This window comes from Lonchura striata, chromosome W (assembly GCF_050655825.1).
Source record: "Lonchura striata isolate lonStrDom1 chromosome W, ASM5065582v1, whole genome shotgun sequence".
Classification (NCBI taxonomy): Eukaryota; Metazoa; Chordata; class Aves; order Passeriformes; family Estrildidae; genus Lonchura; species Lonchura striata.
The window spans coordinates 15,322,614-15,343,498 of record NC_140743.1 but is presented as its reverse complement, the minus strand read 5'-3'; the positions used below and the strand labels follow the sequence as shown (position 1 = coordinate 15,343,498).

Here is a 20,885-nt window from a genome sequence, read left to right as displayed (position 1 = left end):
ATTTTTTGGGTGAATGTTGGAATTCCATCTCAGCATTGCTGTGGGACATTTGGTGCAATAGATGTGGTTGCAAAAGGTTGTTTACTTTGGCTGCTGTGGTTTCTGGGCTGTGCCGTGTATTTGTTGTTAATGTTTGGATATGCACTGCAGTGGAAAAAACTTCGGCATCTCCTGCCGTTGTCACAACGCAGCTCTGCTGTGGAGAGGCAGCGACCAAGGAGATCCCTGCCTGGGCTCTGCCCAGTCCCCGCTTGCACAAGCCTGAGGGGTGCAGAGGCGAGCATTTCTGGCACAGTCACACCCCACTTCTGCCTGCATTGGGGTGACTGTGTCTCTCTCTCTTGCTCTCAGCCCCCGCTCACGCCCAGTGTCGGCTGTGCTGGACCCGTGCCTGCAATCTGCCCCTCTCAGCCACTTCCGGGTTTGCTCTGACTCCCGCAAACGCATGCGCAGCCTGGATTCACCCATCTCTGTGTTGCCACGGGAACGAGGGAAGGAACGCCGTCCCTGACTGAGCCCTGCCGCGCCGGCCCCGGCCACAGCCGTGGGCTCTGGAATGCCCCCTCCCTTCTCCCAATTGGACCTGGCACTGCTCTGGTCCTGCTCTGGGTCATCCCGCCCAGTCCCAGTGGCTGTCCCCGACTCTCAGCGTGGTTCGGCGCTCTGCTGACATCATCAGCGCGCGATTGCTGCTTCCTGCCGCTGCCGCGTCCCGCGCCGCGTCCCGCACTCTCAGGTTTCCCCCCCCCCCCCCCCCCCCCCCGCGTTTGCCGTGCAATCTGTGGATGCCTGGCTGGCGGCCACCGCAGCCGCCACTGACGCCATCTTTGCCCATGTCGCGCTCGAGATGCGAGAGACCCTGGTCTACCGTTCCGCGCACTCTGCTCTCCAATTTGCACTTTCGATAATATTTGCGCATTTCTTCTGACAATTGATTTACATTTTCAAACCCCGTACTAATTCCCGATAAACTTTTGAACATTTCTTCTAACAACTGATCCATGTGTAACTGATTCTTGTTGCAATAACTATTCTGTTCTGGCCATGTCTGAAGCTGGCAGGAATTGGCTGTGGGCTTCTGCTGTCTGTTGCCATGGGAACTGCAACAGAACCGTGCCCTAAGTCATCCTGGCCACGCCCCGTCCCTGCCTGCGTCACTAGGGGGTGTGGACGATCCTGCTCTGGTCCTGGCCGTGCTTTCGCCTAGCTCCGGCTCTCACCACCTTTGATTCAGAGCCACTGTCGTCCTACCCCCGAGACTGGCGCAACCACATTCCTGTTCCCATTCCGGCCCCGATGTCTCCCATCTCGCTTTGCCCCTCTCCTGGCTCTGTGCCAGCACCCACAGCCCGCCTGCGCCCCATGCCACGCGTTCGAGATGCGAAAAATCCCCTCCACCCATGGCTCTCGGGTTCCGCTCGACCTTCACGCGCGTGCCCACCGCCTGAGTTGCAGCGAGGGAAGCCTCCCGCTGTCCCTCTGCTATTTCCTTAGCGGATCAGGCTGCCACGGTCAGGGAGCTGCCTTCCCGCATCTCTTGGGCAGCCTACCTTCTCCCCCTGACGTAGCAAAGTCCCCCGAGGCTATTAAACCCCATGAGATAAGATAATAGAGGCCATTTGACCATCCACCACATTGGTGTCCGTGCCTGTCGGTGGCCTGAGTGGCCTGTGCAAGACCAGGCTGCTGTGCTGTTCCTTGCAACCAGGTTGCCTTGCCTTCCCCTGAAGGCAACACATTCCTGCAGCCCGGACTGAAAAATATTTCTCACTACAAATCAACCACTGCATTAGTATCTATGCCATCCTGCCTCCAAAAGGATTACTACAGATATTAATAACGAAAATCAGGCCACTCCAATATTGAATTAAAGCTTACAGCTATTTAATAAAAGCATCCCAAACCTCTGACCCGAACAATAACCCCTAATCTAACTCTAACCTACCGAAACTGTAAGTCCTAGCCCTACCCCTAACCAAACCACAGCCATAACTGTACACTAACCCCTAACTGTAACCTCTAACCCTAACTGTAACACAAACCCTTTCCTTTACTCTGCCCTTGGTTTCAGTGTTGGGGCCCTCAGCTGGGCTGGTGGTGTCCTGGTCATAGTACACCTCTGTGTAACCCAGGCATTGTCCAGGTGGAGTGCTGTATTGCAGCAGGTGTAATCCAGGTGGATCCACACCTGTGTGGAACTCAGGTGTTGTCCAGGTGTAACACCATGTAGGAGTGTGTGAGCTGAGTGCTGTCCAGGTGTAGCGCATTTTGCATCAGATGTTATCCAGATGTATCTATGCCACACTTCTTTGTGACTCAGGTGTGTGTCTGTCACACCCATGTATAACCCAGATGTTGTCACCTCTCACTGACAATTTCCCTCCTCAGCTGATTCCGTCACCTTCATGGGAACAGGTGGGGATCCATACACATTTCACACATGACATCTGTGTTGCTGCCCACATGCATCTGTGTACACACACCTGACACAGGTGTTGCTCAGTGGGTGTTTATTGCTGTTTCCATCACAATGCAACCTCCATGGGAGCACATCCTTCTGTGGGGGTGGGGTGAGGGCTGTTAGGCAAACCCCCTACCCCAAATGTCTCAGGTGTCACCTGCTCATGACCCGCAGACATACACCTGCTCCTCTGTGATCCTTGGGGGCTTGGGGGATACTGAGAGGGTCTTGTGGGGTGGCAACAGATTCCAGGGGGCCTCAGGTGTCTTTGTCAGGGTGCCAGGAGTCTTGGGGGGACCCTCAGTGGTCTCGAAGTGGTCAACACGGAAGGCCCAGCACCCCGGGACCCCCAGGTTGCTGCAGTGTCTGAGGATCTGCACTGCAGGCATGCGTGACCCCGGCACATTGCAATAGTGGACGTCGTCTCCACTGTTGAACCCAGCCTGCAGAAGGGAAGATGGGGGAATGGGGGGGACGTGAAGGGAGGGTAACGGGGAGATGGGAGAAGGTAGGGGGTAAATTTTGCCCGAATTCCCATTGAATTTTACTGAACATGAGCTTCATTTCACCCCAAATCCACTTCATTCCACCTAAAATACCTCTGATTTCAGACCAAATCTCCCTTTTTTTGTGGGAGGGGACTTGGGAAACTGTCCCCCCGAATTACCCTGGGAGGTGACAGGTGTGTAGTTCCCTGCCTCCCCTGTTATCAATCAGTATGTCTGTCATCCCTTGGTGCTAGAAAATTCTTTGTTCTTTATACCTCCATTGGTTCCTTCCCTGAAGCCGCTCCTTCCCCTTACCCTCATTGGTTATAACCCTGCCACTCGACCCTGACTCTGCCCCCGAAGCCTTCCTTCACTGAACGCTTCATGCCTGGACCCTCCCTCTCTTGTCCCAGTTATAATCCCGATTCCGCCCCCTGTTCGAGGCTCTCAGAGCGAGCTCCCTCCCGGAGTGGTTGTTTTCCCTTCGCTCCCTGAATTGCTGTTCCTCAATAAACGCTCCTGGAAAAAAGCCGCCTGTGAGCCGTCCCGCCTTCATAGAGGAAGATTTCATTACGCTATCCGGCTTCCGAGGACTCGGCTCTCTGACAAGCAGAGTGGTCAGAGACCCAGAAGCCTCAACTGGCGCCCGAACAGACTGGCCCCTCTCAGGAGTCAGCCGCAGAGCGTCTCCTCGGCTGCCTCGGCTCTGTGATCCGGCTGCCCGAGGACGAAAAGCGCCGTTCGCCGCCAGTTCCACGAGCGGCTGCTCTTCGTTGAAGAAGATCGCCTACCTCGCGGGCTGCAGACACCTCGTCCTGGTTCGACTTCGAGTTTGGGAGCAGACTCCGAACGGGACGAGACCTGCAGCGCTTCCTCTCCCCCTCAGAGGCTTTTTCGTTTTGACAGCGGTCTTTTTGTGGTGAGTTCCTGGTGCCCTGTCTGGCACCCGACCCTGTCTCTTTTCCTTTTCGTTTCTCTCTTTGTCTCTTTGGGGATTTCCCTTTTTTCTGCAGTGAGAATGGGCAACCGCTTGTCTCCTGCCCGGCGGGATTTTTACCTCCACGTTAAATCCTCCCTTGTTTTGGGTAACATTTCTTTTAAAAAGAGGGACCTTAAGGCTTTTGTTAATCTTATTTTCGATAACTTCCCTGACACCTCCAGGGATGATTTTTCTTCTCTTATTTTCTGGGGAAATATTGGGAAACTGTTATACGCATTACAAGTAAAGGGGAATTTTTCTGTGGGGCATTTTTTTCCACTTTTTCATTCTATTTACACTTTATTTAAACAAAAGGGTGAGAGTTGGGTTCCCGGTTCTCCTAACCCTCATTCCGCCCCCCCCACTCCTAACCCGGTTTCCCCTAAGGGTGGGTCGGGCAGCAGACCCTGCCATAACCAGGCACAGGGCTGCTACCGTCTCCCTGCTGCTCCCCGCCCCACTCTGTCCTCTCCTCGTCCTGGGACTGGCCATCCCAGTGCGACTCTTTCCTCTCCCCAAAGCCCTCAAACCCCTGTACCCAGTTTAAAACCATGTTATTCGATTCCTGATCTCTGTCACCACACCTCACAAAATGGCGCCGGCCACATGGCCGAGCAGCCCGCCACCGAGGGACAAAATGGCGCCTCCTCTCCACCTCCTCACTCCCTTCGGGCCCCTGCCAGTCCCCCTCAGGCTCCACCTCCGTCGAGTGCCGCCCCTGCGTCGGGTCCCGCCCCTACCACCGCGTCGATTGTTACGTCGTCGGGACCCGCCCCTCCAGCCCCCATGGCCACACCCCTGGGTGGGCCCCCGGCGGGAGGGAACCCCCTGCCGGAAGGCCACGCCCCTGTGGGAGGGAACCCCCTGCAGGAAGGCCACGCCCCGGTGGGAGGGAACCCCCTGCCGGAAGGCCACGCCCCGGTGGGTGAGCCTGGCCACGCCTCCCCTCAGGCCTCTTCTGGTTCCCACGCCACCGGAACCGGAAGTCGGCCTGGCCGGAAGCAGGCCATCTTGGCCTGCCGGGCTTCATGCCACCGAAGCCCACCGGCCAAGGGGAAGGTCCGAGCCCTTGCTCGTCCTGCCTCATCCTCCGATGAGGATGAGGACAGCGACAGCCCCCGGCCCACACCTAGGCCGGGAGGTGGGTGGGCCCGGATCAGGGCAGAGGCAATTAAGGATGGGGATTTAGAATTCGCAAAAGATCTGGGGCCGTTCGCAGCACCTGTGGTGAGGACCAGGGGGCAGCGGCCACACTGGGAGCAACTCCCATATGTGGAGATTAAAGAACTGAGGAAGGCTGCCAAAGACTATGGTCGAGACTCTCCTTTCTTTAAGAATGTATTGGACCTCACTTTCTCGGGCCATACATTGGTCCAGCATGACGTTAAATATATTGCCAAGTCCCTGCTCACTCCCACCGAGCTTTTATTGTGGGACATTCAATGGAGAAAGCTCCTCAAGCCTCTTCTGAAAAAACACAATTTAGCAGAGGCAATTGGAGAGGGAGAGGAAGCCATAGAAGCCCTGGCAGGGGAGGGGGAGTTCAGCCAGCCAGAGGACCAAATACTGTTACCCACGGAGGTCCTAGATGACATCAAGGAGGCTGGCCGAGCGGCACTGTTAAAAATCCCCGATGGGAAAACCCCGCTCCAGAACTTTTCAGCTATTACCCAGGGCCCAGAGGAATCTTTCATAAAATTCGTGGACCGGCTGAGGGAGGCCATCGACCGGCAGATAGACCATCCTGCAGCGAGGGAAGAGCTCCTGAGAAAGATGGCCATGACCAACGCGACAGCCGAGACAAAGAAGATATTAAGGACTTTACCTCAAGACCCCGAACCCACCATCGCACAGATGGTGGAGGCCTGCACGAAAGCCGCCTCCACCGAGACCACTGTCGCCCTTGCAGTAAGTAAGGGGATTGGGGAGGCGATGTTGACGATGAACACCATCCGGTGCTTCGGGTGTGGCCAGATGGGCCACATACAAGCCAACTGCCCATACTGGCCCCCGAAGCAACCACACTACTCGTACACACCCTCCCCAAGACCAATACCCAGGAACCCGATGCCCTACCATCAGCAGGCGGGAAACGGGTCGCGGAGCGCGGGGAGGGGCCGCGCAAGGACAACAAGTGGCCCCTCACAGCGCCCAGGCCTCCCCACCATCCGGGAGGACCGGTGGCCCAGCGGACAGTTCCGGAGGGTTGGCGGAGCCACGACGACGGGCTCCGCCTCTTCCGTAGAACCCGCAACTTAAATTCAGACACTCACCGGGTCCTCAAAAGCTCCATCACTGTGACTCTCCAGGATGAGGACCTGGTGAGAGTTCCCGCTGGGTTCCTGGAACCCCCTTACCGTAATTGTGAGGTAACAGTGTTAATACTCGGAGATTGCAGGCTCACACCAGACCGTGTTACCGTCGTTCCTGAAGTGGTGTGTTTTCAGCCGGGGTCCGAGGTCACCGTCTCAGTCGTCTGCCATCAACCACCTTGCACCATCACCAAGGGGCTCCCCTTCGCTGCCATGTACCTCCTCGACGTGGCCGACCTCACCGATCCACCAGCACAGGACTATTTCGCTGGACATGACTCCGGGGAAGACAATTTTGTCTTCCTCACACAAAATGTTTGCAAATCCAGACCAATGATTGAGACTGTTTTATCGCTTCAGGGAAAGTCCATCAAACTGGACCTGATGGCAGACACCGGGGCAGACGTCACCATCATACCCCGGTCAAAGTGGCCCCGCGACTGGGAGTTGGTGCCTCCTTGTGGCACAATCTCCGGAGTGGGAGGAGCTGTCAACTCCATGCGCAGCAAACACCTGGTAAGTGTGGAGGGCCCTGAGGGACAGATTGCCACCATTCGGCCTTTTGTTGTTTCATCTAACATCATGTTATTAGGCAGGGACGTTTTGTCCCAATGGGGTGCCCGCCTCGATATCCCTAGCCCTGCATGGGATTTTTAGTATGGGCCACTGCGGAGCGCACCTCCCCACCGCTGAATTGGAAGACCGATGTTCCAGTGTGGGTGGACCAGTGGCCCCTTGTGGAGGAGAAATTAAAAGCGCTCCATGAATTAGTAGAGGAGCAGGTCCGCCTGGGGCATTTAATACCCTCCACCAGCCCCTGGAACACTCCTGTCTTTGTTATTAAAAAACCTGGCAAAGACAAATGGCGCCTGCTCCAAGACCTGCGCAGGGTCAATGAGGTAATCGAGGACATGGGCCCCCTGCAGCCTGGCCTTCCCTCACCCTCCATGCTTCCCCGGGATTGGCAGCTCGCAGTCATTGACATCAAGGACTGTTTTTTCAACATCCCATTGTATCCCGGAGATGCCCCCAGATTCGCGTTCTCTGTCCCTTCCATCAATAGGGCGGAGCCTTATAAGAGATACCAATGGGCCACTTTGCCCCAGGGAATGAAAAATTCTCCAGTGCTCTGCCAAACTTTTGTGGCCCAGGTGCTTTCGCCGATCAGGAAGCTGTTCCCTGAAGCGATCATCCTGCATTATATGGATGATGTCTTGATCTGCGCTGAAACACAAGCTTATCTGCAGATCACACTTTCCAAAACTGTTAAAGCCATTAAAGCTGCAGGGTTTGAAATTGCTGAAGAAAAGATCCAGCTGTCAGCGCCATGGAAGTATTTGGGCTTTCACATTACGGGAAGGACTGTCGCGCCCCAATCTGTCACCGTCAAAGACGACCCACGGACCCTGCGGGATCTCCAGCAGATCTGCGGTACCATCACGTGGATCCGACCTCTCCTGGGACTCACCACGGAGGAGCTGGCGCCGCTCTTCAACCTGCTACGAGGAGATGGCGACCTAGCTTCCCCTCGCGAGCTAACACCTGCTGCCAAAGGAGCCCTGGAGAGAGTCGCTGAGGCCATACGATCCCGTCAGGCCCACCGTGTGGATCGGCTCCTTCCCGTCACCCTTGCCATCCTGGGTAAGTGCCCAAACTTCCATAGTCTGCTTTTTCAATGGGACGCTGGGCGGAAGGACCCACTCCTTATCATTGAGTGGCTGTTTCTCCCGCACCAGCCAGCGAAAACTATTTCAACTCCTGCAGAGTTGATGGCTAGGATAATAATAAAGGCCAGACAACGCCTCCGGACCCTCGCAGGGTGTGACCCGGCGTGCATTTACCTACCTCTTAATTTGGAACAATTGGAATCCCTGCTTCAGACAAACGAAAGTTTGCAAATTGCTTTAGACAGTTACCCTGGACAGATTTCCATTCATTACCCTAAACATAAAATATTCAAAGACACGTTCTATTTGGCCCCAAAGTCATTCAAAAATAAAACACCTATTAAAGGTGCTCTCACGGTGTTCACCGATGGGTCGGGAAAATCCCACAAATCGGTGATCACTTGGAAGGACCCGGAGAGTCAGAAGTGGGAGTCTGACATCCAACTGGTTGAGGGTTCCCCCCAGATCGCAGAACTTGCTGCGGTCGTGAGAGCATTCAAAAAATTTCAGCAACCTTTCAATCTGGTAACAGATTCGGCTTATGTTGCCGGGGTAGCAGAACGGGCAGAACACGCCCTGCTCAAAGAAGTTCAAAACAAACAGTTATTCGATTTGCTCACGGAATTAATCTGGCTGATCTCCCACCGAGAGCAACTCTATTATATTATGCACGTCCGGGCTCACACAGACCTGCCAGGAGCTATTGCAGAGGGGAACCGGATGGCCGACCTCCTTGCAATGACATCTCATTACTCTGCACCTGTACTTTCATTAACCTTACCAGACATTTTTGCACAGGCAAGGCTCAGCCATGCGTTTTTCCATCAAAATGCACCTGCCCTTGCCCGACAATTTAAAATATCAAAAGAACAAGCCAAAGCCATACTAGCCACATGCCCAAACTGTCAGTCCTTCGCCCTTCCACCGCTGCCAACGGGGATAAACCCCCGAGGGTTGGCAGCATTGGAGCTGTGGCAAACAGACATCACTCACTATAATCCTTTTGGCCGCCTGAAATACCTGCATGTGTCCATAGACACATTTTCTGGGGCCGTGTTCGCGTCACTGCACACTGGTGAGAAAACAAAAGATATCATCAAACATCTATTCATGGCATTTGCCACATTAGGAGTCCCAAAAGCCATCAAAACGGACAATGGGCCTGGATTCACCTCGACAAGATTCGCACAATTTCTACAACAATGGGGAATTGCCCATTCCACCGGCATTCCCCATAACCCCACAGGACAGGCAATAGTGGAACGCTCCCACAAAGAGTTAAAAAGGCTGCTAGAACAACAACACGATTCGGCTCTGGCCATGACACCAGTTGAAAGATTATGCAAGGCACTTTATGTTCTTAATTTCTTAAATTGTTCTGACCGAGAGCCGAATCCCCCTGCACTCAGACACTTTTGCAATAACACCAGAGCAGTTTTGAAAGAGCGTCCGCCAGTCCTCATCAGAGACCCAGAATCAAAAATCATCTCAGGGCCGTACCCTCTGATAACGTGGGGGAGAGGGTACGCTTGTGTTTCCACAGCCCAGGGTCCCAAATGGATTCCTGGAAAATACGTCAAACCGTACCTGGAGAGCACTACCACGGACCCCCCAGCGAGGAGCAACCCAGCGACCCCATCACAATCACCACCAGATAATGCAGTGGCGTGGCGACGGAGAAAAAAGAAGAGGACCGGAAGACCACCCAACATCGTCTCCCGGGTCCTCATCACAAGGACATACCTACCTCTGCAAGACTTAACAACTTCCGCCACCCCATCCCCTCCTGTGCCGTTCCCTCTACCCTCATACCTAACCCGTCATCCCTTTACCCCTCCGTCCTGAAATTTATTTTTATTTTAACCCAAAAGGGGGAGCTGGGGGAGGGGAGGGAACCAAATGTATGTTGGTAATATTGTTTTGTTTAATTTTAGTACTAGGATGGCTGCCAGAACATCATTCACCCAAAAGGAACAACAGAAGATGTCCCACTGCGCCCAGCTGGTTGCAGCCACGCTTTCCATCCTCCTGTGGCTGCATGTAGCAGATGGCTGGGTGGTACCACAGCCGAAAGAAAATGTCTGGATCACGCTGGCAAAGTCCTTGCAGCAGGATAACCTATGTCTGGCCATGGGCAACGTGGACAATCCCCTGTCCACTTGCCTGGTGGGGGTCCCCTTGGTAGCTGATGATTGGCCGGTATCCAATTCCGACCTGCTCCGAACCACGGGTAGGAGGCCTAACCCGGTCGATACTTGGGATGAATGGACCAAAATTTTGCCCAACAGCAAAGAGGAACCCCAAGAATTGGACTTACTGGGGTCCTTCACAGCTAGATATTGTGTCAAATCCTATTATAGGAGGCCAAGTCAAAATTGGCACGGAATTGACTTGGCCAAAAACACATACCGGAAAGATGTAACACCTATCAGTAAAAAATATAACAGCCAAACCTGGTGCAATTATACTAGCCAGGTGATTTTGGTTTCATCCACTCATCCCAAGACATTGCCCAGGGGGATGTTTCTTATCTGTGGGGACAGAGTATGGTCGGGAATTCCATCTCGGCTCCAGGGAGGCCCATGCAGCCTTGGCAAGCTTGCTACCCTCACTCCAAACAGAACTCAAATTCTAGATTGGAAAAAAGAAAGACAATTGGCACGCACCAAAAGATCATATGCTCAATTCGACGAAAATTGTGACTCCGAAATTTACGATTGGGGAAAAACAAAGAGGGTCGCTGTATCCATCTTTTTACCATGGTATGCAGCAGCTAAGGCCCTCGGTGAGCTTTCTCACCTGGAGTGTTGGATAAGCAAGCATGCCAACGCCTCGTCTGCCGCCCTCTCCGATCTTCTGGCAGACCAGCAAACCACCAGGCAAGCCACATTACAAAACAGAGCGGCTATTGATTTCCTGCTGCTCGCCCATGGCCACAGCTGCGAGGACTTCGAAGGATTGTGTTGCTTCAATTTAACATCACGAAGCACTTCCATCCAAGCCAACATCCAGCAGATCCGGACCGAAGTACAGGACATCAAAACGGAAACTTCGGCTGTGGACCCCGTCCACAAACTATTGATGCAGTGGGGCATTCCCGGGTGGGCAGCCTCCATTTTAAAAGGACTCTTTTGGATTTTCATAATTATCCTTCTGATTTCAGTTGCCTTAACCATCTTCAAAAAGACGCTTACCAAGACTTTGGCAAATATTTATTTAATTAACAAGAACGGGGGAGATGTGGGAGGGGACTTGGGAAACTGTCCCCCCGAATTACCCTGGGAGGTGACAGGTGTGTAGTTCCCTGCCTCCCCTGTTATCAATCAGTATGTCTGTCATCCCTTGGTGCTAGAAAATTCTTTGTTCTTTATACCTCCATTGGTTCCTTCCCTGAAGCCGCTCCTTCCCCTTACCCTCATTGGTTATAACCCTGCCACTCGACCCTGACTCTGCCCCCGAAGCCTTCCTTCACTGAACGCTTCATGCCTGGACCCTCCCTCTCTTGTCCCAGTTATAATCCCGATTCCGCCCCCTGTTCGAGGCTCTCAGAGCGAGCTCCCTCCCGGAGTGGTTGTTTTCCCTTCGCTCCCTGAATTGCTGTTCCTCAATAAACGCTCCTGGAAAAAAGCCGCCTGTGAGCCGTCCCGCCTTCATAGAGGAAGATTTCATTACGCTATCCGGCTTCCGAGGACTCGGCTCTCTGACAAGCAGAGTGGTCAGAGACCCAGAAGCCTCATTTTTTCACTACAAATTCCCTTAATTCTACCCCCAAATCCCTTAAATACTACTTTAAATCCCCCTAATTTCACCCAAAATCCCTTTAATTGCACCCAAATCCCTTTAATTCCACCCCAAAATGTTTTACCCCCCTCAAGCTCAGAATTCCTCCTAGCCAAGTGTCCCCCATCCCTTGGACTGTCCTCATCTGCCCAGGGATGCCCCATGCCCAGTGTCTCCTGTCCCTCTCTGTATCTCCACCTGTGCAGGGATGCCCCCTAGGCCAGTGTGGGGATCCCCCAGGTTAGCAATGCCAGTTGTCCACCGCAAGTCTCTGTAGTTGAGCAGGACAAAGCAGGTGATGCCATCTGAGGCCAGCACAGCCTGGAAGGTGTTCACCTGCAGGGGGACATTGTCACCATGTCACTGTGACCCCCAGCTATGTCTCCATCCCTGTGTCCCCAAACCATTGGTTCCACCATGGTTTGGGACATCATGGTTGAAGGTCAAGATATTTGAGCGCCCCCACCTTGTCCCATATCTCACCTTGTCCAAGGCAGCCCCAAAATAGGCCACACGATCCCAGGTGGCCACAAATGCCCAGGTAGGCTGTGGAGGCAGGTCCCCAGGTGGCACAGCAGGTGCCAGGTCCTGGGCAAGGCGTGCCAGCAGCTGGGCATCCCAGCTCTGCCGGTAGAAGACATTCCCTTCCAGATGGGTGTCCACATCAACCCAGTACGGCGCCACAAACGGGCGGTGGCTTGGCAGCGGGAAGGACTGGGGAGTGAACTCCGGGACCATTGTCCCGAAGGACACCACACCGTTGTTGTTCACCTGCAGGCAAAGGTCACCCATGGGACACACCTGGGTGATACCAACCACAGTGACCCCTCTACGGTGGTCCCAAGTACAGTGTCTCCAGTCATGAGTCTTCATATCAACTATGGCGATCCCTGTCATGGTGGCCTCAACTGTGATGACCCCCAACCTCCAGTCAGTCACCGCAGAACCTCCCAATATGGGCCTGGAAGCCCCAGTGTCACCCCAGAATCCACCAGTAGGGGCCTGGAACCTCAAAACCACCTGAGGGTCCCACAGGTGTCCCCAATGTCTTCAGGGACCTCCACGGGTATCCCTGATGTCCCCAGGGGTCCCCACTCACCAACATAGTCAAGGAGGAGGAGGAGGAAGAGGTGACATCTGGACCCTACCTGGGGACACATACCTGTCACACACCTGGGATACAGGTGGCACACAGGATGCCACCTGGTGAACACACCCGGTAGCACCTGGGACCTCTCAGTGTGGAGCTGGGACCTTCCAATATGGGCCTGGGACTCCCCATATAGGTCAGGGACCCCCAGTGTCATCCCAGAACCTCCCAGTTCATAGGGCCTGCTGGTGTGGGACTGGGATCTCCCAGTATGGGCCTAGAACCCCCAGAATCACTTCAGAACCTCACAGTATGGGACTGGCACCTCCCCAGTATAAGCCTGGGACCCAAACTCACTGAGGGGTCCCACAGGGGTCCTGTCTAGGTTTGAAAAGACAGGAGTCTGTGAAGGAAGGCAAGAGCCTCCTGTGAAATGGAAAAGGTAAACTCCCTCCCTCTGAATTACCACAATTTAACAAAAGGCTCTCAGGCAAAGATATGGGAGTGGGCATAACAGTTTTTTACTAGGAAAAAAACTAAATAAAAATAATAATAACAAAACAAATGTAATTAGTACAAACGACACTAGTGATGGATTCAAAAACCTGACACCCTGAGGAGTCAGGGTATTGGTAGTAGTCCAGTTAAAACGGTGGCTGCTCCTCGTGGAGTGGCAGATGAAATGCTGCTGAAGCGGTGATCTCTAGAAGGGTGTAGTTTTCTCTGAAGGTCTGGTAGTGTTGGGCCTGGTCTTCCTTTGGGAATTCAGCAGAGAAGAAAGCTGCTCCTCTGGGAATCCAGCGAAGTGGCTGCCAGTGTCTCCAAAAAAGTGCTGATTTTATGCAGGTAAGAATGCTTGGCTCCTCCCCTCTGGGTGGAGCATCTCGCAATGGGATGATGTAACTTTACCGGTTATGCAGTGAGTCATTCAATAGTCTATTAACAGAAGATATCTCCCCGGAGGGAGACGTTGTTCTTGGAAGAGATAAGAAAACTGCCTAACCTTCAACAGATGGCAATAGAATACATGCTTATCTTACAAGCCAGGACAGGTCTCCAATGTCCTCAGGGGTCCCCACTCCTCTGCATGGCTGAGGAGGAGAAGGACAACAATGGGGGAGATCTTCATGTGTCCAGGCCTAGGGGAGTGTAAGAGGATCACCCATCAACCATGTCCTCACGTAACCTGTGACCTCTCCATCTTCCCCATATCCCCAGTGCCCCAATATCCCCCCATGCCCCTCCATGTCTCCCCCAATGTCCTCAGTGCCCCCAGTGACCTCCCCCATGTCCCCTTGTCCTTCCTATGTCCCTCATATCCCCCCTCCATATCCCCATGTCCCTCATGTGCCCCATGTCTCATATGTCCTCACTGATCTCCCCTATTCCCCTGTGTCCAGCATGTCCCACATGTGCCCCCATGTCCCATATGTCCCCATGTCCCCCATGCCCACCAGTGTCCCCACTCACTGCATTCCCATGGTCCCAGTCTGTCCCAGTGCTGTGACTGGAGCCACTTTATGCCCAGGGAGGAGACAGGTTGGGGGGTGGGGGATGACATGGGACACCCCCAGGTGGCACATCCCAGGGCCCCAGGCAGTTCAGTCTCTGCCCAGACTGAAATTGAGGGGGACTAGAATGGACTGGAGGGGACACTGGAGTGGTGGCTGGGATGTGCTGGGGGACGCTGAAAAGGCTGGAGGGGACACTGGCGGGGGGCACTGAGTATGACTAGGATGCATTGGGAGGCACTGGGGGTTACTGGAACATACTAGAAGACACTGAGAATGTTGGAGGGGCACTGGGGAGGGAAACTGGGAGTTACTGAGATGCATTGGGAGGCATTAGGGGATACTGGGATGTACTGGGGGACACTGCAAGGCTTAAATGGGCACTGAGGGGACACTGAATGACACTGGGATGCAGGAGGAGGAACTGAGGAGGGACTGAGACAAACTGGGAAGGATTTGGGAACACCATAGGGAATAGTGGGGGAAGACTGGAATGCACTGGGAGGGACTAGGGACAATGGGGGTATACTGGGGCTAGCTGAGGGAGTGTGGCAGAGACTGGGGGGTAGGGGGGGTGTTGTACGGGAAGAGATTGGGAATACCAGGAGGCACACTGGGAGCGACTAGGGGGTGGGTACTGGCACGTACTGGGAGGAACTGGGGATACTGGTGAGGGGTCCCCTCCAAGTGTGCCATAGCACACACCTCCCTAGGTGGACTCAGATGTCCGGGAACCCCCTCCCGCTTCCCGGCACCAAACATCTGGGTGCCCCCCCGCCCTTCTCCCCACGTGGGACTCAGGCGTTGGGAAATATTGACCAACAGGGGAAGGGGGGGGGACACGGAACTGCCCATGGCAGGACTGGGTGGGAACAGCCCTCCCCACCCCCACTGCCCCCCAGCACATTCCCATACTCCTGTTTTCCCAGAATTTCCAGGATTTTATCCCAGATCACCAGCAAACAGCATTTTCTCTCAGGTTTTATTTTGGGGGCTAAAGCACAATTTTGGGACTTATAAAAATCCGGGTTTTTCAGATCTGAGGCTGTTTGAGGATGACGTCAGTGATAGGGCGCAGCCACTCAGGTGAAACGTCAATTTTCCACAGCAATGGGTGGGAAGAAAGGCAAATCGAGGGGGACTTTGTGGTAGTTTCTTCCACTTTAGGGTCTTTTTCCCCCTTTTCTGGACATGTTATGCCCATTTTTGAACTCTTTCTCCTATGTTGTTTGTGTCTTTCCCCAATTTGAGAGGCTCCCCCTTTTTTATTCACTTTTCCCTTGTTTTGGACTATTTTTCCCCCTTTACTTGTGCTTCTCTCCCACTCCTCTTCCCCCTTTTGTGTTTTTTTTTTTTCCCCTGTTTCTGATGTATCTCTTTCCCCCTAGTTTTTGCACTCTTCCTAACTTTTTAATATTCCTTTTCCTTATTTTTGGGTCCTTCACCCACTTTTGGTGTCTTTTCTGGTCTTTGAGTTTTTATTCTCATTTGGGGGGTTCTTTTGACCTTTTTTTCCCTCCCTCTTTTCTCCTTTTCTTATCTCTTTGCACTTGTTTCACTTCTTTTCCTCTGCTGCCTCATTTCCTCATTTACAAGTCTCTTTTCCCATCTTTTGGGGTTATTCTCCCCCTCCCCCCCACCCTATGCTCTTGCTCCTTTTTTTGGTCTCTTTTCCTGAATTTTGGGGTCCTTTCCCCAGTTTTGGCTCTTCCCCCTCTTTTTGGTCTCCTCTCCCATCTTTTCAGGGCTCTTTTCTCCCTTTTGGAGAACTCATTTCCCCCTTTTTGGTCTCTTTTCCATCTTTTGGGCCTTCTTTCCCCTTTTGGGGCTATTCTTTCGCTCTTTTTTAGGCTATTTTTCTCCCCTTTTTTGACACTGTTCCCCCTAGTGCCACCCCCAAGATACCCAAATCCCCCCAGTCCCCCCTCCCCCAGTGTCCCCATGGTGTCACCCACCTGGGTGATGTCGGGCGCCACCAGGCCTTGGCCAGGGCCCATGCATCACTCGTCACCGTCTTGTCGGGCACTAATGGTGGCACCATCATAGTCGCTGCAGAGGCCGCACAGTTCACACTTCTCTAGGCACCTCCACTGTCACCCCCGCAGTGCACAGTTCCACCAGAATTCCCAGGATTCAGCTGACCTGGAGGGTCATGTGCGTCTCCGTGATGGTCAATGGTCCTGGGAACTCCGCATGCAGGGGGGTGGGCTGTTGAGCTGGACAACACTGAATTAAGGGAAAAAAGGGGATTTGGGGTGATACAGGGGTGAAGGGTAGTTGGAGGAAAAGAGGGTGGAAAAGAGGGAGTTTGTGGAAAAATTATGGGATGAATCGAGGCATGGTGGGGGTAGGACAAGGGACAACCCATGTAGGTGCTTCTCTGACATGAAACTGGGAGAAGAAAGAGCAATTTCAGTCAAAATTATGGGGCACAACAATTAATGGATGTCTCTTAGCCACTCACACAGGTGCTTCACTGGCAGGAAACTGTGAGCAGAATAGAGCAATTTGGGACAAAATTAAGGTAAGAACATCCTGTGGTGCTGGTGGGATGAGACAACCCATGCAGACTCTTACCGAGTCTGAAATTAGGAAAAAAAAAAATCAATTTTTAAAAAATTAAAATTATGGTCAGAAGGATGTTTAGGATGACAACATGCAGTGGTGACAACATTTTTGGGTACCAGCCAGGGTGTTGACAACTTACCCAGACCTTCCTGGTTTTCTGCACAGTGATGAAGCCGTGAGGCATTGAAGAGGTGAAGTGCCACCACTGCTGGCTGGTCCCCAATGTCCCTGACATCCCCCAGCAGCTGGAACCACAGGGAGTCCCGGGGGTCACATATGCTGGCCTCCACACAGATGCCAGTGGCAAAGGTAGACCCAGTGATGCCATCAAAGGTGACGAAGTGGGTGGCAGGGGACAGGGCGCAATGCCCCGGGTGTACGACGCAGGTGTGGGTGCTGTCACAGAGGCTGCAGGTGTGGCCAAAGGGACAAGCAAAGGGGTGGCACTGGAGGCCGCTGGGCCCCTGGCAGGTGCAGGATTGGGAGCAGTCAGAGGTCAGGATGGTCTCAGTGATCTGTTTTCCATGGATAAAATGTGGAAAGTGGGTAAAAGTGGCCTAAAATGGCCAAAAATTTAAGATGATAATGCTGTCAGGTCTTTTGGGAGGGAGGAAGGGGCCCATGGTTCCCATATCCCCTATGTGTCTCCATATTCCCAGTGGGTGCCCATGGGGACCACCAACATCTCCCCAGCATGTCCCATGTTCCCACACATCCCCATGTCCCCCATGGGGGGCACACTGGGGAGACTGGGACCTTCTGGGGGACACAGGGAACATTGGTGAAGATACAGAAAGATACTGGGACATGCTGGGAGACACTGGGAAGGACACTAAGTTCCCCCACTAAGAAACTGGGATAAATTGTGAGGCACTGTGGAGGGAACAGAAACAAATTGGGAGGGAATGGGAACACTGTGTGGGAAATTGGGGGAGGACCTGAGTACCCTGTGAGGGACACTGGACAATACAGGGAATACCAGGGGAGACTGGAGGGGAGGAGAGACCCTGAGCCCTCTCACTGTGAGGAGAGACCCTGGGGTAGAAGGGAATCCACTGGGGGATGTGTTTGGGGGAAGTGGGACACACAGGGAGAAATGATGACATGGAGGATGCTGGGGTGTACTGGGGACACTGGGAGGCACACCAAAGGGATCCGGGATCAGTGGGGAGCTTGGAAGGAGCTAGGGCTGGAACTGGGCGGCACTGGGGCCACACCCACCTGGAGTAGTGTTCCTGGTGGAGGCAGCCACAGCTCCCCAGGAGGACGCAGCAGGCCCCATCAAACAGCAGCCCCTTGGTGCACTGACACCCCTCAAAGCACCGCTTGCTTCAGGGGGGGGGGGGGGGGGGTGACACACCTGCGCAGGTGTGCTCACAGGTGCGGGCATACAGCTGGTAATGGCTCTTGGGGGGGATTGGAAGGTGAGAGCTGGGAAAAGGAGGGAAGAAACAAAGGGTGTCAATGGGGGGCAGTGGGGCTACTGGGGGATCATCTGGAGTCAATAGGTGTCTCTTGGGATCAATGCCATCCCACCTTTGGGGTGCGTGGTCCCATGGGGTTCCCATTTGGGGACAGGGGTGGCCCCACTGGTTGTATAGGGTTCCACCAGGGGGACACAGGCTTCTCATTTTGGGAGAGATCCCCTTTGAGGGTGTGATTTCAGCATTTCCCAGATGGGGGCTGTTATGGACAAATTCAATTGGGGAGGCTAATTACAGATAAATTAATTAACAAGAATTTATTATACAAGTAGTATTAAGCAAAAGACAGTGCTGGGCGACTGGGGAGTCTCCACTCTACCAGCCTGGTTGACGTATTTTCTCTCGATGCACTCTGCACCGGTGCAATTGGCTGCTAGGGGGTCTTTTTTGCTTCCCTTGGTGGTCATAGGAATGAAGGCTCCTCATTTTCCCTGCAGATTGTCCTTGGCCTAAAAGTTAACTTGTGAAATGAACAGGGTCTATGCCTTTATTAGTGTTCAGCTCTTTATTAAAAAGTCAGCTCTGCAGGGGGCTCGACACAGGAGCTTGCCCCTGCTGTTGTAGCTTTCCTGTGCAGAGTCTGACCCTGGAGTCTCTGTGGCACACTGGTAGCTGGAGGTGAAGAGGTGTGAAGTCTGTATCTGAAGTCCCAATCAGCAGACCGTCCTCTCTCCTTTCCTCTTGGCACACTGGTAGCCGAAGGGTGAGGGGATGTGCAGACCATGCTGCCGAAGTCCAGCAGCAGCTATCCCTCTCCTTCCCTCCTGGTAACACCAGGAAGTGTGTCTTTTCCTTCTGCCTGCTTCCCACAGCCCAGTCCAGTCCGGTCCTCTGCAGGTTATGGTGACAGGTCAAACACAGACTAGGGATGGGGTTCCCTTTTCCCCAACCAGCACACCCATCCAGCCCCCTCCACTGTGCCCATCTTTTCCATTTAGGTGTGTTTTTCATCCCCAAAACCCCCTCCCATGATTCCATTGGATTATTTTGCATCCCGGTCCTAGTGTGGGTGGGGTTGTAGGTGATTCCCAGGAGCAATTAGCTAATTAACATTTCAATGTCAGTACTTAGTTCGAGCCAAGTGTCCCAGCCAGGCTGTTTTGTTCATAACAACAGGAGCTGAAATTAAAGGACACCACTGTGGAACTGCATACAGCCTTCTCTCTTTCTCTCTCCCTATGCATCTGCCGAGGCACTTGCGAGCACAGAGCGAAATCACTAAGAGCTGAACTCCTAAGAGCTGAAATCACTCTAGAGGTGCTTGCTAAGTTGCCCGTGGCTGGGAACTGAGCCGAGGGACCCAGACAGGCTGAGCCTAACAGCCCAGCACTATCCGGACACCCATGGCAGTGGCTGCCCGGGGGGCCGGATGGACCCCTGGGACCCCAGGCCGCCTTAAGTGGCCACCTGAATAGGAGTACTGGCATCCTGGTACCCCTGAGAGCAGCATTTCTTGCGAATCGTTACTGCCTCGACCGGCTACAACCCTCTGAAGATAACTTCTTCGTTATAGAAAAGGTTTTCTGAAGAGGTGTCCAACGAACCTGCATACTGTGAAAAACTGCATTGACTTGTTTGTTCATCAAGAGTGTGAAATTAGGGTAGAGGAAAAGTGTGGGGGTCGGGGCATGGAACTTGCAGGCTTGGGCAAGGCTGGTAACCACAAGCAAATATTGTGAAACAATGTGATGACTATATATGTAAGAAAGATCTTGCAGGACTGGCTGGAACGGATAACTGCGGCAGAGGAGACCCATCACCCCACTTGTGAAATCAACTGTTGCTGGAACTGATAACCGCAGTGGAGGAGACCCATCACCCCACTTGTGAAATCAACTGTTGCTGGAACTGATAACCGTGGCGGAGGAGACCCATCACCCCACTTGTGAAATCAACTGTTGCCAGCCCAGTACAACGCAGAGGAGATACGAATGCAAAGCTCTCAAGAAAAGTATAAAAAGTGACTGAAGAGAGGGAGGGGTTGTCAACCCTTGGCGGAGCACGGACTCCCCGCTGCACCCAGCGCTGTTTGCTTTTTATCGCTTGCTGTAATTAATAAAATGTATTAATTACTCTTAAAAGGCTGAATCAAATTATTTGCCTCAATTTATAACACATACAACCATCTGGGACAAAATCCTAAGGAGTTGGATGGCAGACCACTCACCCAGCAGCTTTTGACCCATATTCGGCTGAAGAAGTGTAAGTTTAAAACAGCCTTTTTGCGCACTTTTATCTTGGCTACCTTTTTAGTTGGTTTTTTTTTTTCGTTTTTTTTTTCTCCTTTTTACTGCTGGGGTGGGGGGAGAAGGGAACTATACGGCAATGGGATCAAAATTTAGTAAATTAAAACTATTCCACAAGAGATATTTATATTTACAAATACTAGAAATCCTATTTGCTAACAGCTTTTCTTTCTCTAAAGGCAATATTTCAAAAACTAACTTGAAAAAATTTATAACACGGATTATCTTTCAGTTTCCAGACGCTAACACAAACACAATCTGTTTAGATTCTTTTTGGGGCACAGTAGGGATGTTATAAA

At 53.0% G+C, this 20,885-nt stretch overlaps 1 protein-coding gene across 1 annotated transcript; it reads right to left on the bottom strand.

The window, feature by feature from the left end:
• Nucleotides 1-2,508: 2,508 nt before the first annotated feature.
• On the bottom strand, nucleotides 2,509-16,332 carry LOC146763089 (sushi, nidogen and EGF-like domain-containing protein 1). Its single transcript, XM_085571140.1, has 5 exons — nucleotides 16,244-16,332; nucleotides 13,818-13,916; nucleotides 12,171-12,648; nucleotides 11,886-12,023; nucleotides 2,509-2,904 (listed from the first exon to the last, which is right to left on the bottom strand). The coding sequence occupies exons 1-5, from the start codon at nucleotides 16,330-16,332 to the stop codon at nucleotides 2,623-2,625; spliced, it is 1,086 nt and encodes a 361-aa protein (XP_085427266.1). The 3' UTR covers nucleotides 2,509-2,622.
• Between the last annotated feature and the right edge of the window lie 4,553 nt (nucleotides 16,333-20,885).